Genomic DNA, 15,042 nt, shown 5'->3' on the forward strand with positions numbered 1-15,042 from the left:
CCTTTTTTTCAACTTTTAGGCTCTATTTAAATATTAAGCTGAGTTAAGATGAATTTAATTTATTATAAATAGTAATAAATTGAGATAGTAGAGTAGATTTTGTGAGGTCTACCTAACATGAGTTTAAATGTTAAGATAAATTTAGATGTATTTATGAAAAGTTATTAAAAATTATGGGTCCCGTATGTAAAGAGGTGTTGAGTTAAAAAATACTGTAGGTCTCACGTGTAAATAAATTTTGAGTTAAAATGAGTTTAATAATTTAAGAATTTTATGTTTAGATCTCAAACTTAGTTTAAAATTAGACTAGATCTAAATTCCAAATGGAGCCGTAATATGTACATATTGAGCCAATCTTTTTGGGAACACATTGATCTAACAGTGATTTCAATTCCCTCACATGGTAAAAGACACGAATTTAAACAATTAATTCATTTATTTTTTGGCTGCGATTGAATTTGTTCACGAACTAATTAAAAATTTGATAAAATAAATTATATGCTATATTTATATTTAACAAAGTAAATTTGAATTTTGAATACTCGTGTTGCAGAATTAAAAAATATATTATAAAAATAATAAATATGAACTTATATAATTATATTCAAACTTATCCGAGTCGAATAAAGTTTTATGCAATATAATGATCTGTGTGTAAGCTAGTTTAGAGGGTAGCAATGTACCTTCCACGGTTCACGCTACAAATGCGGTAATATTTAATTTACAATACGAGTTTAAAAATAAATTATATTGCAAATCAAACTTAATCAAGTAATAATATATTTATAACTGTTTAATAATAATTTTAATTAGAATTCTTCTACTTAGCAGTCTTACACCACACTTATTGAAGAAAAAAATAAAAAAATATGTGTAGTGTAGAGTTGCTGAATATAGTTTTTTTTAATTATTTTTTAATTTTATATAAAATGAAGAGTAATTTTATGAATTCAAATTTATTTTTATTGAAGTGTATGATTATATTAGTTAATTATAAAATGAGGTAAAAAAAAGTTAACAAATGTAATTATTTCAATTATATTATATAAATCTCATTTAATGTACAGTTTGGATATGAGACGAGATGAAATTTTTTTAAATAAAAATTAAAAGTTGAATAAAATATTGTTATAATAATATTTTTTAACATTATTATTATTTTGAGATTTGAAAAAGTTAAATTGTTTATAATATTTTATATAAAAATTTGAAAAAGTTATAATTATAAGATGAAATGAGATAAAACAATTTCATTATCCAAATAGTGTAAATCGATTTGCAAATATAAACTTCATTTGTTTTTACAGATGAGTTGAGATAAAAGTTAAAAGTTGAATAAAATATTGTTATAATATATTTTAATATTATTTTTATTTTAAAATTTGAAAAATTTGAAATATTTATTTTATTTTGTGTGAAAATTTGTAAAAATTATAATGATTATATGAAATGAGATAAAAATAATTGTAAAAATAAATTAGGCTTAAGATTTAAAATTGAATAAAACATGATTAGAATATATTTTATAATATTATTTTTATTTTAAAATTTTATTTTATTTTATGTAAAAATTTAAAAAAATTATAACTATCAGAGGATATGAGATTAATTTACCGTGCGATTGGTAAGATTTTGCCTCCATCAATCGGAAGAAAATCCGAATAAACAAATAAATTTGGGCCTCTCCGGTGCAACCTCACACATTCGACATTCCAGTAGGCTCAACCCAGCTGTTTCTGGCCATGGCTAGTGCGACGTGGCTCCACACAATTTCTTTATCTCGCGCTCTCCGTCCCCCATCCACCCTTCCCGCCAGCTTCCACTGGTCCTCTCCATCCGGCCGACTCTTCTCCTACGCGAACGGATCCTCCTTGTCTCCACTAGGTCCTGTCCACGCGCAAGCCAAGCGAGGCTCTGCATTGAAAGACGAGGACGTAGCTTCTCGTAAGCACACGCTTCAGCGCTTCTCTCAACCTTCGCGTACCTTTTTACTCTCTTGAGTTTTGAACTTGGCTCGATATTTTGAGCGAAAAAACTGAGAGCTCTAATTTTGCGATACTCTCTGCTTCTTTGCTTTTTGTTTTTAGGCGACGATCTTCGCTTTGAAGCGCCGCTCAAAATAGTGGAATATCCAGACCCTGTACTGAGAGCGAAGAACAAGCGAATCGATTCTTTCGATGATAATTTGAAGAAGCTCGTCGACGAAATGTTCGACGTAATGTACAAGTAAGTCTTCCTCACCCGTTTACTCTCATTACGTGTTATTTTAGTCATTTGTACTGTTTGGAGGCTTAGCGTGAGATGGAATCCAACCTGGACTAATGATGATAAGAGTGAGTTGTTATGATATTATTGGTCCATTCCTTAAGCTTTTGAATTTAACTCTTCTTTGGGAGTTTTGATTATAGATATGTGTGTTACGAACGTTTTCTATATTAAGAAAATGGGTTACAGAATAATATTTAACTCAGAGCTTTGAATTTAACCCCAGTTTTGATTATAGATGTGTGTGCGCGCGCGCGAGAGAGAGAGAGAGACCAGGCCTCGTTTGGTTACACACATGAGATGAGATGAGATGAGATGAGATAAAAGTTGAAAATTGAACAAAATATTGTTAGAATATAATTTTTTAATATAATTTTTGTTTTAGAATTTGAAAAAATCTAATTGTTTATTATATTTTGTGTGGGTGTTTGGGAAAGTTGTAATGATTATATGAGATGAGATGATTTGGTTTGTGTAACCAAACCAGGCAGAGAGAACGAGATTTATGCTGGTCTTGTCATGCAGGTTATGAGTTTCTCTAAACTCATTTTCTTATTGTTTCCTGTTTTCAAATTGAATGCTTCTATGATTAGATGTTTTAGATTTAGATGCTTATTGAAAATCCTTGCTATTTACAGGAGTGTGAACAATACTTGTTGGCTTCATTTTCTGCAGAACTGATGGTATTGGGCTCGCAGCACCCCAAGTAGGAATTAATGTTCGACTCATGGTGTTTAATCCTGTCGGGGAACGTGGTGAGGGGGAGGAAATTGTTCTTGTAAATCCAAGAGTAAATAAATATTCAAAGAAAGTGGTGCTTTTTAATGAAGGTTGCCTATCCTTCCCAAGGATTTTTGCTGATGTCAAGGTATTCGAATAAGCTGAGTTGTTCCTTACATGATCTCCTCTTTGGTTTCTTTTGTATTCCAAATAGTCTTTAGGACATGGCTGCCTTGAGTTTGCAATTTTCTTTAGCGCACACCGATACTTTGTTCCCGATTCATTGATGATGCATTCATGATCTTCCCATTAATCTTAACATTGCTGCTGACTCTGTAAAATATATAAATATCATTGGGCTTTCCTCCATTAAAGCTAAGCTGGACCTTCTGATATTGTTTATGTTTCCTCTTGATGCCTGCTTAAAGTTTCTGTTTTATTTTCTTGAGGTCATCAGTAACACTTGATCTTGTTGTGAGCTTGGATCAAAAGAGAATATGTCGTTAAGGCTTCTTATGCAAGTTTTTTACACTGCTAAAAAAAGTATAAAAAGAAAAATATATGCATCTTATGAATATTTATTACAAGTATTGTTATCTAATTCTGTATTTGGTCTTCTAAAGCTCGTTTGTTTCCAATGTTACAATTTGCATCATGTTTGTACATGCAGAGACCAGAATCTGTAAAGATTGATGCACAGGACATTAAAGGTGCAAAGTTTTCAGTCAATTTGTCAGGTCTTCCTGCACGGGTTTTCCAGCATGAGTATGACCATTTGCAGGTCCATCTTTCATTCTACTTCAAATTTAGTATCTCGTAATACAAAAAAAAAAAAAAAATTCCTGTCCTTTTTAGTTTGACGTAATTAACCATCGAAGAAACTAAAACTTTATGGTCTTGATAATTAACCATCAACATGGAATGTGGATTGTTGGGGTATCTAGAGTAAGTTGGTTTTATAATTTTCCATTCACGACCTACCCCAGAACTTAAAAGAATTGGATTTGCCTATGTTTGAATTTATTCAATTAGAAGTTAGAATGTGATAAAGTGCAAATTAATGCAGGAGAGAGAAAAAAATAATGCGTGGAAGTGGGAATATTCTTCCCCTTTTTGAGTAATATGAATAAACATGAAGAGGGCATGGAACTATTGATTCGGTCTCATTTCTGAAATTTTAATTCCAATGTTTTTGCCAAAAAAACTTCATACTTTTTAGGCTTTGATCTGTCACTGTGAATATGACAAGAGAAGGAATATTATGGTTCACCTGATCTTGAAGCAGATGCTTAGGTTAAGGCTCTAAAAAATTCAAGGTAATGCAATGTAAAAGAGCAGATGTCCATGCGGAATAACAGTTTTATCTAGGTTTATGCATTTACAAACACATTTCCTCGTGTCCCCATTCTTGATGGAGCAATACTGTGTGCTGCATACAGTGAAACATGTTTGGCTGAAGCTTCCATTGGATCATTCGTTTATGTTAATGCATTTGAATACTGTTTGATTTTTTTGGTCCTCAGTTTTTTTTTCACTTGTAAGTCATTCTTCTAAGATAACTGTTGACTCTGTAGGGTGTTCTATTCTTTGATAGAATGACTGATGAAGTTCTCGAGAGTTTTCGGGCAGAGTTACAGGTGAGCAAGCATGCTGAACTTTCTCATGTTTCCTGAAGTCACAAGAATAATTTTCCTGCTCCCTAAAAATTGTAGAACATGATGATACCTAGAACTTTTGTTTTCATTGGGAAGTCTATTTATTGATCAAAGCGAATAAGCAATGGCTGCTACTAGTTGTAAATTTTTCATCTGAATCTCAGATGCCATCCTTCTATTTAGACAAAAACAATATATTTATGGATCTCAAACACCCTGGGCATTATCAGCCATTCTTTATGGTGATTAATTGTGTAAGGAAAAAAAACAGAGGGCTTTTTTTTTTTGGGCAGCATGCTCATTTCTGATTGATAATAGTGAGTAACATGAGTTACCAATAAAAAAAAGTGAATCAGTGACATGAGTCTTAACAGAATGGTGTCCCACATAGGTGTCTATCTTGTATACTTCATATGCATACAAGATATGAAGTTGAGGGACCTAGATATAGTCTTTTCTGAGTATAGACCTAGATGTGGTTTGGGCTTTCCTCCAACATTTGTGTTTTTAATAAAATCTTTTATTCTACTTTGAACTCTTTGTATTCTCACCAGTTAATTTTGATGTTTGTCTTAGTTTTAGGCTGCGTTTGGTTGCAAGATTCAGCTGAGCTCAGTCAAATTTTAAGTTGAGTCTAACATCCAAACACCCAACTCTCAAATTACTGAACTCATCTCAACTCAAAACTTCCTTACATATGGGACCTACAACATTTTTCAACTTAACACATTTATATGTGGGACCCACAACTTTTTTTAACTTCCCATAAAAAGTATTAAACTCATCTTAACATCCAAACACACTTTAAACTCAATTTAAATGGGCCTCACATAACTCTCTCCACTACTCAACTCACTATTATTTATAAAGAACTGAGCTCAGCTTAGCTCAATATCCAAACGCGGCCTTAGTGTCCTCCCACTCTCTCTCTCTCTCTCTCTCTCTCTCCCCCAGTAACCTCTCTTTGTAAAGGTATTCACTGGTAATAATGTCTAATCGTCCTGTTGTTTATCATCTTCTTTAGTTTGGTTGTATTTTGTTGTTTGTCAGTTGTTATTTTAGAGATGGATGGGAGTTTGCGTATAGAATCCAAGGTATTTGAATTTAGGAGAAAATGAGGTAATGCGTTATGTATTATAGAAAAGGGAAGAAAACATACTATGTCTTTATATCTATCTAGCGGAATGGTGGTTTGGTTTGCTAAGGAGATAGACGTTTGTTGGAAGAATCTTGGTAAGATGGTTGATTATCAAACTAGAAGGGAGGGGAGACAAAGGTTTTATGTTGCAGAGGGGCCATAATCAGTCTGGTAGGTTTTTGAAGATGTTAGAATATGGCACAGGTTTGGGTAAAGGAATTTCAGTCATCCTTGAAGGGAGGAGTGGATGTGGATGGGCTGGTTTTGTGAGATTCTTACGAGAAATGGTTGGGTCCTCTTCCGCTATGACATATCATGCTGATAGTGGTACGTCCAAGCTTGGGCTCGGAGGAGAGGGTGTTACCGAGATCTATCAGCCCAATAGAGGAGAAGGAAGCTCGATCCAGCTGCTCGACGGCGCCATTGGTGGATTTGTCTGCACAAAATGGAGCGACGGTGGGAGGCAAGCAGTGTGGGTGTTCCCTGGCTATGAATGCCACGATGGCGACGTCATTTCAGGGTATATCGAAGAGTTTGGATTCCGACAGTTTGCAAGATAGATTGAAATCAATGATCTGTGTGGTTTCTTTGGGAAGGGAGGAAGCGTAGTTAGAAATAAGGGAAAGGAAAGGGCTGTGATAGATTCCAGATGAAGCCGCCAAAGATTATTTCTTGGAATGTAAGGGGTCTTAATGACCTTCGTAAGCGTCTTCGGGTGAAAAATTGGTTTAGAAAATGGAGGGTAGATGTGATTTGCCTTCAAGAAACAAAACTGAAATATGTGAATCAAGCTATTGTTTAGAGTTTTTGGAATTGTAGTAGTGTGGGTTGGGTTGAGTTGGTGTCAAATGGGGCTTTGGATGGTATTATTGTAATGTGGAATAGGAGGGTGGTGAAGTTGAGGGATTGTTTTGTGGGTGAATTCTTGGTGGCATGTCATTTTAAGAGTATTGAGGATGGGTTTGAATGGGCATTTGCTGGTGTGTATGGCCCTAATGTGGATAGTAGAAGGAGTTTCATATGGGATGAAATGTCAGGTGTATGTGGTTGGTGGAATTTACCTTGGTGTTTTGGTGGGGATTTTAATCTCACCCATTTCCCTAGTGAGAGATTGGGGGAATCATATTTTTCACATGCAATGTCTACTTTTTCAGATTTAATTTTTGAATTATTTACCTTTGGTGGGAGGAGACTATACTTGGAGAAATGGTACTCAAGGCTGGATAGGTTTCTGGTTTCGCCTTCTTGGGAGCCTCATTTTTCTGGTTTGAGTCAGAAATTTTGCCGAGATTGTGTTCTGATCATTACCTTTTTTTTTTTCACTTATAAAAAAAAAGGTATTTTAAATTTGAAAACATGTGGCTGAAGGAGGAGGGCTTTGTGGACAGGGTGAGAAGTTGGTGGAATTCTTATAATTTTTCAGCTACTCCTAGTTTTGTTCTGGCTGGAAAATTGAAATCTCTTAAGAAAGATATAAAGAGATGGAATAAAGAGGAGTTTGGGAATTTGGACAGCAAGAGGAAGCTTCTTATGGAAGAGTTGAGAGGTTTCAGGGGAGGACAGGAAAAGAAAACTAGGGGTGGCTTTTGAACTGGAAAATATAGCGTTAATGGAGGAAATTTCGTGGAGGCAAAAATCTAGGGTGCTATGGTTGAATGAAGGAGATAGATGCACTAAATTCTTTCATCAAATGGCGAACTCTCATAGAAGAAATAATGTGATTGAGGTTCTTTGAGATGGGGACAGACTTATTACGGATCAAGAAGATATTAAGGTTCACATAGTGAATTTTTATGAGCAGTTGTTTTCAAACGATTTTTTTTTATAGGTAATCATAGAAGTTTTATTAATAGAAAAAGGCAAAGTCCAGGTACACAGGTAGTATATATGAGACAACACCGAGCTAGGGTTTACAATCGAACTTTTCAGAAGATTTTTCTTAGAGACCAAAACTGGACAGACTTTGTTTCGATTCTATAGATCAGGCCGAAGCTGATTGGCTAGAGAGAGAGTTTGAAGAAGATGGAGTACTTAATGTGGTTAAGGGTATGGATAGGGATAAGACTCTGGGTCCAGATGGGTTCTCTTTGGTGTTTTATCAAGCATGATGGGACATTGTTAGAGAAGATATTGTGAAGGTGTTCACTGAATTTCATTCGTACTTGAGGTTTGAGAAGAGTTTTAATGCGACTTTCATTGCACTTATTCCGAAAAAGGTAGGGGCTAGTTTGGTGAATGGAGTGTATAAAATCATTTGCAATGTGATGGAGATGATTATTTTAAAATCGCAAAATGCCTCTGTGAGGGGAAGTCAAATTTTAGACTCTATTTTAATTGCTAATGAATGCTTGGAGAGTAGAATTAAAATGAAGAAAGCTGGTATTATAATCAAATTGGACATGGAAAGGCTTATGACCATGTGTGCTGGGATTTTCTTGTTTATATGTTGAGGAGATATGGTTTTGGAGAAAAATGGTATTCATGGATAAAGCATTGTGTGTCGACTTCGATATTTTCAATTTTGGTGAATGGAGAACCAGTAGGATTCTTTAGTAGCTCGCATGGTTTGAGGCAAGGTGATCCCATCTCTCTCTTTCTTTTTGTTATGATCATGGATGCCTTGAGTAGAATGATTGAGAAGGCGGTGAATGGTAAGTTTCTGTGCAGCTTTGTGGTGGGTGATGAGGACCGGAGTGTTTTAAGTGTTTCACACTTATTGTTTGCTGATGATATATTGATTTTTAGTGAGCCCAAATTATGACAATCTTCATGCTTTAAGAGCACTTTTGTTGTGTTTTGATGCCGTATCGGGGTTAAGAGTTAATTTATCAAAATCTGAAGTCGTTCCTATGGGTTCTGTTTAGAATATTTTAGACTTGGCAAATATTCTGGTGTGCAGAATTTATTCACTCCCTTTGAGGTCCCTCGGGCTTCCTTTGGGGGCTTCTTATAAATCTGTTAATATTTGGGATAGTATGATTGAGAAAATTGAAAGGAGGTTAGCTGGTTGAAAGATGATCAACTTGTCTAAAGGGGGAAGATTAACTCTAATAAAAAATACTTTATCTAATTTTCCCACTTATTTCTTATCTCATTTTCTGTTGCCGACAAGGGTAGAAAGAAGAATTGAGAGTTTATTTCAAAAATTTTTATGGGCTGGTAAAGGAGAAGAAAAAAAGTTTCATTTGGTTAATTGGAAGATGGTATGTCAACCGATTGATTGTGGTGGGTTGGGGATAAAACAACTTGAGATTGTTTAATAGAGCATTACTTGAGAAATGGCTTTGGAGATACCACTTGGAAAGAAATGCCTTATGGAGAAATGTTATTGATGTAAAATATGGTAGTCTGTGGGAAGGTTGGTGCTCAAAAGATACAAGAGGTGCATATGGGGTGAGTTTGTGGAAGTTCATTAAAAAAGGATGGGGGGAATTTTCTAATCATATTAGATTAAAGATGGGAGATGGGAAGAGGATACTTTTCCAGCATGACTTGTGGTGTGGGGAGTCTACACTTAAATTGGATTTTTGTCTCTTTTCAGAATTGCAAGGGATCAGAATGCTGCTGTGGGATATTCTTTCTTTTGCATTGACAATAATATTCAGTGGAATGTTAACTTTTTTAGGGATGTTAATGACTGGGAAGTGGATGATGTTAAGGTTTTTTTGGAAAGACTTTACAGTTCAAAGTTGATGCTAAGGGTGTAAATCGGTCGGTCCAGTCCGGGGGTTGATGGATTGAAATTTTCAGCCAATCATTTTTCCCAAATTGGACCGGACCGAACATCTATAGGGACTGGACCAACCAGTAGCTATCGGTCAGGCCCAATTATTTTTTATTTTTTTTCAAATAAATTAACAAAAAAAATTTATTTAAATTACGAAATTAAAATTAAGTGAATTATTAATGTGTATTATGTAAATAACTCATTAAAAAATATTTTATATGGTGAATGATAATAAATTAGATGAAAACTACATCATTAACTTATATAATTACTATATAAATGTAATATATTAAATTATTAAAAATATTTTTAAAATCTATAAAGGAGTTCGGTTTGGTCAAGTCCAAAATTTATAGACCCTAGGACCGGACCGAATTTTCTTGGTCCATAATTTATGAGATCGAGACTGACCGGTCTGGAGTTCGGTCCAGTCCGGTCAGTTTTTCCAATCCGGGCCGAACTCCTTACACCCCTAGTTGATGCTAGGTAGGGAGGACGGCATGCTGTGGGTTCCTGCAGGAAATTCGAAGTTCTCAGTTTTCTCTTTTTACAGCATATTAACTAGTCACAGGAGTTGTGAATTCCCCTGGAAAAACATATGGAAAGTGAAAGTTCCTTCCAAGGTCGCTTTTTTCTGTTGGGTGGTATCCCTGGGCAAAGTGTGGAAAGCTGAAAATCTTAGAAGGAGAGGTATGTACATTGCTGATTGGTATGTCATGTGCAAGAAGGATGAGAAATCTGTTTATCACCTCTTTTTTCATTGTGAAGTGGTCAGGTTCTTGTAGAATGAGGTTTTGAATCGGTTTGGTCTTCTTTGGGTAATGCTTGGGTAATGCCTAAGGAAGTGGTGGATTTATTGGTAGGGTGGAAGAGATTGAAGGGTAGCAAGAATGTTGTTGATATTTGGAAGATGATTCCTTCTTGGTGGAAGAGATTGAAGGGTAGCAAGAATGCTGTTGATATTTGGAAGATGATTCCTTCTTGTCTCATGTGGTGTCTATGGCTTGAAAGGAATGAGAGATGCTTCGAAGATATAGAACGTTCATTAGGAGACCCTAGGGATTTTTTTTTTTAGTACTTTGAGTTTGTGTTTTAAAAATTTTGTAATGGTTGATAATTTCCAGAATTTGTTTTACATTTCCTTTTGGTATTAGAAAGTAGTAGGTATTTCTTTTGTATACGTCCTGTGTATTTGGACTTAGGGAAAAACTTCAAACCGGTCGGGCGTGAATTTTACTTTTACACCTGCCAATAAAATTATAACACGTAGCAAACTTAATTGAAGTTACGGTAGAATCACATCCATTCTATCTTCTCTCTTCTCCTGTCTCGCTTCCCTCTTCTTTCTGAAACTCTCCCTCGAACCCTATCTTCATCTCCTTCAACAGAGGCCATGATATGAACCCGTGGGAATGAATTCCCTTGAACCCACAATCAATTTGAAAACTCCCCAAGAAAGCCAAAAAAACCAAGTCAAGGATGGAGAATCTAGACCCGATGAGAACCCGTTTCAAGAACCTAGATTATATTAAAATCTAGACCCGTTGAAGAACCCGTCTCAAGAACCCAGATTATAAAGGAGGAACGCCACAAAGGTTGTGATTTACCTTTGATAAGTTCAAGAGTTCAATCAAGAACAAGAGGAGAAAACTCAAGTCACAAATAAAATTCAATATTGTCTAATCTCTCAAATGAGGCTACAAAGAGTTTTTAAACCCAAACCTAATCAAAACCCTAGCCAAAATAAAGCTCATTTTACCCAAAATTACCCTTGATGAACAGTACCGGCTACAGTACCCGCGGCTACAGCAACCCCTACACTAAATTGATGAAACCCTAGTTCCTAAAATGTAACTTTCCAAATAAGCCCTTGGCCAAAATACAAGGCCTTCCCAAAAACATAGTTCATAAGAAATAAGACATGTGAGCCAAGCATCTTCAAGTCCACTTATTCTAAACTAATAAAATAAATCATTTAACCAAATTAGAAGCCTCCAATAACAATAGGCCGTATCTCTAAGTCATGTCTTCCACAGCTTGAATAAAGTAGATTAAAGCCGGTTCTTCTTCTTTCAGACCCATCTTCAGTGTTGAGCTCTTGCTGGCTTCATCCCAAGTGGATTGCACCAATCCTTGCATTGCTTCCTTGATCTTCTTGGCCCTTGATCTTGTAATTGGCTCATCTGGAACTTGTAAAGGATCTTTAAGAGTAGGCCCACCTTGGTTCCTATCATTTCTTCATATTACATCTCCTTCTTCAGATTTCATCTTCGTCTCCTTCAATATTTACACCCTTCAACCAGAAAAAGACACCCCAACGGTTTCATAAAACTTACCGTAGAATCACATATTAATTTCAGTCGCTCTCTCTCTCCTCACTGCAAACTCCCTCTCTCTCCAAGCTTTCTCTCTCCTCACTCTCAGCAATCTCTCTCTTCTTACTCTCAACAAACTGCTTAGGATTTTAATAAAAGCTCAAGATCAGGCCGATTTACAACTTTTTTTTATTTTTTCTAAACCATCACCAACTGAAAAAAATAATTTAGGAGAGAGAGAGAGAGAAATATTACTGAAGAGCAAAGAAAGAGATAAATATTAAGCTCTTTGTCAAATGTCGCTTGAGGAGAGAGAGCACTTGAGAGAGAGAGGGAGAGAGCTTGAGAGCGAGGGAGACGGGCTCATGTAATTTTGCCGATCTGCTGCAGCTGTGTTCACAATAACAAAATTAATCAAGTGTCGTGGTTGTGTTTTATTGGAGGGTGTAAATCTCAAATTTACACCCATCCGGTCCAAAGTGCCTCCCTTGGACTTATGCCTATTCTTGGGAATAAAATCTCTTATTACTTATAAAAAAAAAATATGTACTTGGGTTGTGTCTTTACACTTTTTAATGAAATTTGATTTCTTATGTTAATTTGTTCATGTGGTAATGACAGGCACTAGAAAAGAAGTATGAGGGTAGGACAGGATTGGCAAGCCCTGAAAGAATTGAAACCTACAAAAGGAAGAAGGTTGCTGCTGGTTTTGGAAAATCATGAACATGCCGGATTCCTTAGACACTTCAGGTTTCCGTAGTTACAATGGAAAACTGATAATTTGGTTTTTTTTTTTTTTTTTTTCCTTCTATTTTAGTTCATTTTATTGTTATTTTGCTTGTTTGTCATTTAGGATAGCTGTGTATTAGTCATGATGCTGGATGAATTATACACAGGAACTTGCTGAGTAGAGGCAAATATCAAATACATGAAACCATAGAAGGAAGAAATGGCTAATTCGATGTACATAGTTTAGAACTTCAGCATGTGGATCAACTTCAGTATTTCAATTTCTATTGGCTTATTTGATAATAAGCATTTTTAATTGTCACTGTAAGTCATCTTTGTAGTTAATAAAGTTGAGTTTTTTTTCCTCTAAATCCTTTTTCACCTCAGAGACTTTAAGAAGTTTACGTTCAAGATTTTAGTCAAAAGGAAAGGAAGAAAAGAGGAGGAAAAAAAAAATAAAATAGAAGTTGATGTGTTTACTTTCTCCCTTTTCGATTTTCATGCACTTTTTAGAGAATATCATATGGAAAATATGTTTCCAAATCCAGCTTATAAGATGCACCTGAACAATGTTTAACAAATGAAAAAATTGCATTGAAGAGTCTAGAAACCAGAATCAAGAAAATAACAATGTTCTGCACTTCGAAATGTAAAACATTTTTTAATTTCTAGGAAACAAAAACCTATGGAGAACAAGGTTAAACTGGTATCATTCATCGATAATTTACTCCTAATCAACTAAGATTGTCATGTAAAACCGTTGCATCCCGTGTGTATCTGTCCTAAAGGCTAAGCCCAGCAAGACTAATCAGACTGAACAATCACAATCTTACTGCTTGTCATTAAAAGCATCAATGGGAGGTACAGTTCTAGTTCTAACCAGTCCATATACTTTAGAACAGAAAGGTTCACACAAGTCATAGTTATCTTGGAGGGAGAGTGTGAGCACTATGTTAGCGAGAGATAAACCAGTGCAGGGCAGGCTGTCGCTGCATTCAAAAATATACAAGTTTGTTTGCTCTAATATGTTCCCCGTATATTTATAATATAGTTTATACCTGTCACTACTACAGCTGATGTTTTGTTCTGGCTGGCCTTTGCTGTTGGCATTAGTTGGTTGATTATGATTGGATCATCAACTTCAGAAACTTGAATGTTTGAGATCATGATTCCTACTGAACCTAAGCCTCCCTGCAGTGGGAAACTATGACAACATATCTGGTACTGGTAGGGGCCCTAAGTTGGAAGTTGGAGCTGTATAATATTAAACAAATGCTGTTTCTTTATTCTGAATTTTGCTGTCCCCGATCACATCAACTAATGTGTTGAGCGACTTAAAATATTTCATATTAATTTGAGTAAAAATGATAAAATTCAAAAAGTAGCATTGCTTATAAGTAAATGGTTGTGTAATTATTCAAATAGTTTCATATTTGATTTTTAATCAGACTGACATTTGAAACACAGGCTCTGGTGTTATCCATTCGCAGCGTGCTGAATCGTTGATGCTGCTCCCATGCCCAGATGCACAACTGACGTTATGCATGTATATGTTGGAGCATCCAGTTTGTATGGATAAACGAGATCTCCTGCATAATGCGGTTCGCATCGCATATAGATAAATAGACATTCATGATTTCGCTATAAGAAAAACAAATATTTGTAACGGATTATTTACAACAATAACGATTATTTGTAATAAAAACAGATTCATTTTGACAAGAAATAATTAGTTTTGTTAGAAATAACTGGTCATAAATAAATAGTTTTCTTGTAAAATTAATTCTTAGGCTCCTATGTTCCGAGTCCTCCAAAGATGTACGTTTCAAATTTTAGGATTTTCTGATTTCTTCAACAACTCATTTGCTATTTCAAGTCTCTTACCCCTGCACTGTTTTAGGATTTAGTGAGAGAAGATACCATGAAAAAGAAAGGTAAAGGAACGGGAGGTAAAAATAAAATAAAAAAGGAAAAAACTAGTTTACCTCTCAAGTTGTACTACTCAATTTGACCCCTTGACAAACAAATTTTTTTTTTTTTTTTTTGTTACTTAATGATTAAAGTAGTAATTTTAAATATATTGAAATTTTTTTATTTTTTTAAAATATTTAAATATATTAAAAAATGTAAAAAAGAAAAAAAAATCTAAAAAGTTGAGCGGGCAAGCCCGACTCAAATTTCAAAAAAAAAAAAAAAAAAAAAGGGTGTTCGTTACTATGTTTTGGGTCAAATATAATTTTGAATGTGACCTTACTGCAAATGGAGATTTTGGTTGAACTTGAACCCGTTATCTCTCGCTCGACTGTTAACTACATATCTTAACGTTCCCCATCTGGGCTCTAGATCTGCAAGTGAGAAATTACTGTCTCTGTGTTCCTCATCTTCGAATTTACCAAGTCTGTACGTTCAATATCTTTATCATTTGTTCTTGCTCGTATTTTTTAATTAATTAAATCATGGGGACCTCGCTACCAACCTTATAATCTGCTGACT

The 15,042-nt window shown here is 35.0% G+C and overlaps 1 protein-coding gene across 6 annotated transcripts; it reads left to right on the forward strand.

The window, feature by feature from the left end:
* Window positions 1-1,612: 1,612 nt before the first annotated feature.
* LOC121249040 (peptide deformylase 1B, chloroplastic) lies at window positions 1,613-14,294 on the forward strand. Of its 6 annotated transcripts, none has more exons than XR_005937574.1 (9): window positions 1,616-1,804; window positions 1,847-1,980; window positions 2,088-2,226; window positions 2,941-3,133; window positions 3,656-3,766; window positions 4,560-4,622; window positions 12,442-12,570; window positions 12,674-12,714; window positions 13,500-13,601. XR_005937574.1 is itself a non-coding variant. In XM_041147678.1 (8 exons), the coding sequence occupies exons 1-7, from the start codon at window positions 1,743-1,745 to the stop codon at window positions 12,541-12,543; spliced, it is 804 nt and encodes a 267-aa protein (XP_041003612.1). In that variant the 5' UTR covers window positions 1,616-1,742; the 3' UTR covers window positions 12,544-12,570; window positions 13,998-14,294. The 6 variants fall into 6 exon arrangements, 4 of the variants coding, with proteins under 4 accessions (XP_041003615.1, XP_041003612.1, XP_041003613.1 ...); XR_005937575.1 differs by having other exon boundaries at window positions 12,679-12,714; XM_041147678.1 differs by lacking the exons at window positions 12,674-12,714; window positions 13,500-13,601 and adding an exon at window positions 13,998-14,294.
* Window positions 14,295-15,042: the final 748 nt, after the last annotated feature.

Source organism: Juglans microcarpa x Juglans regia, chromosome 2D, assembly GCF_004785595.1.
Source record: "Juglans microcarpa x Juglans regia isolate MS1-56 chromosome 2D, Jm3101_v1.0, whole genome shotgun sequence".
NCBI lineage: Eukaryota > Viridiplantae > Streptophyta > Magnoliopsida > Fagales > Juglandaceae > Juglans > Juglans microcarpa x Juglans regia.

Coding starts and splice junctions, on each gene's coding strand:
- LOC121249040 (XM_041147678.1), top strand. CDS start 1,743: ATGGCTAGTGCGACGTGGCTCCACACAATTTCTTTATCTCGCGCTCTC. Junction 2,227..2,940: donor ATGTTCGACGTAATGTACAA/GTAAGTCTTCCT, acceptor CATTTTCTGCAG/AACTGATGGTATTGGGCTCG. Junction 3,767..4,559: donor ATGAGTATGACCATTTGCAG/GTCCATCTTTCA, acceptor TTGACTCTGTAG/GGTGTTCTATTCTTTGATAG.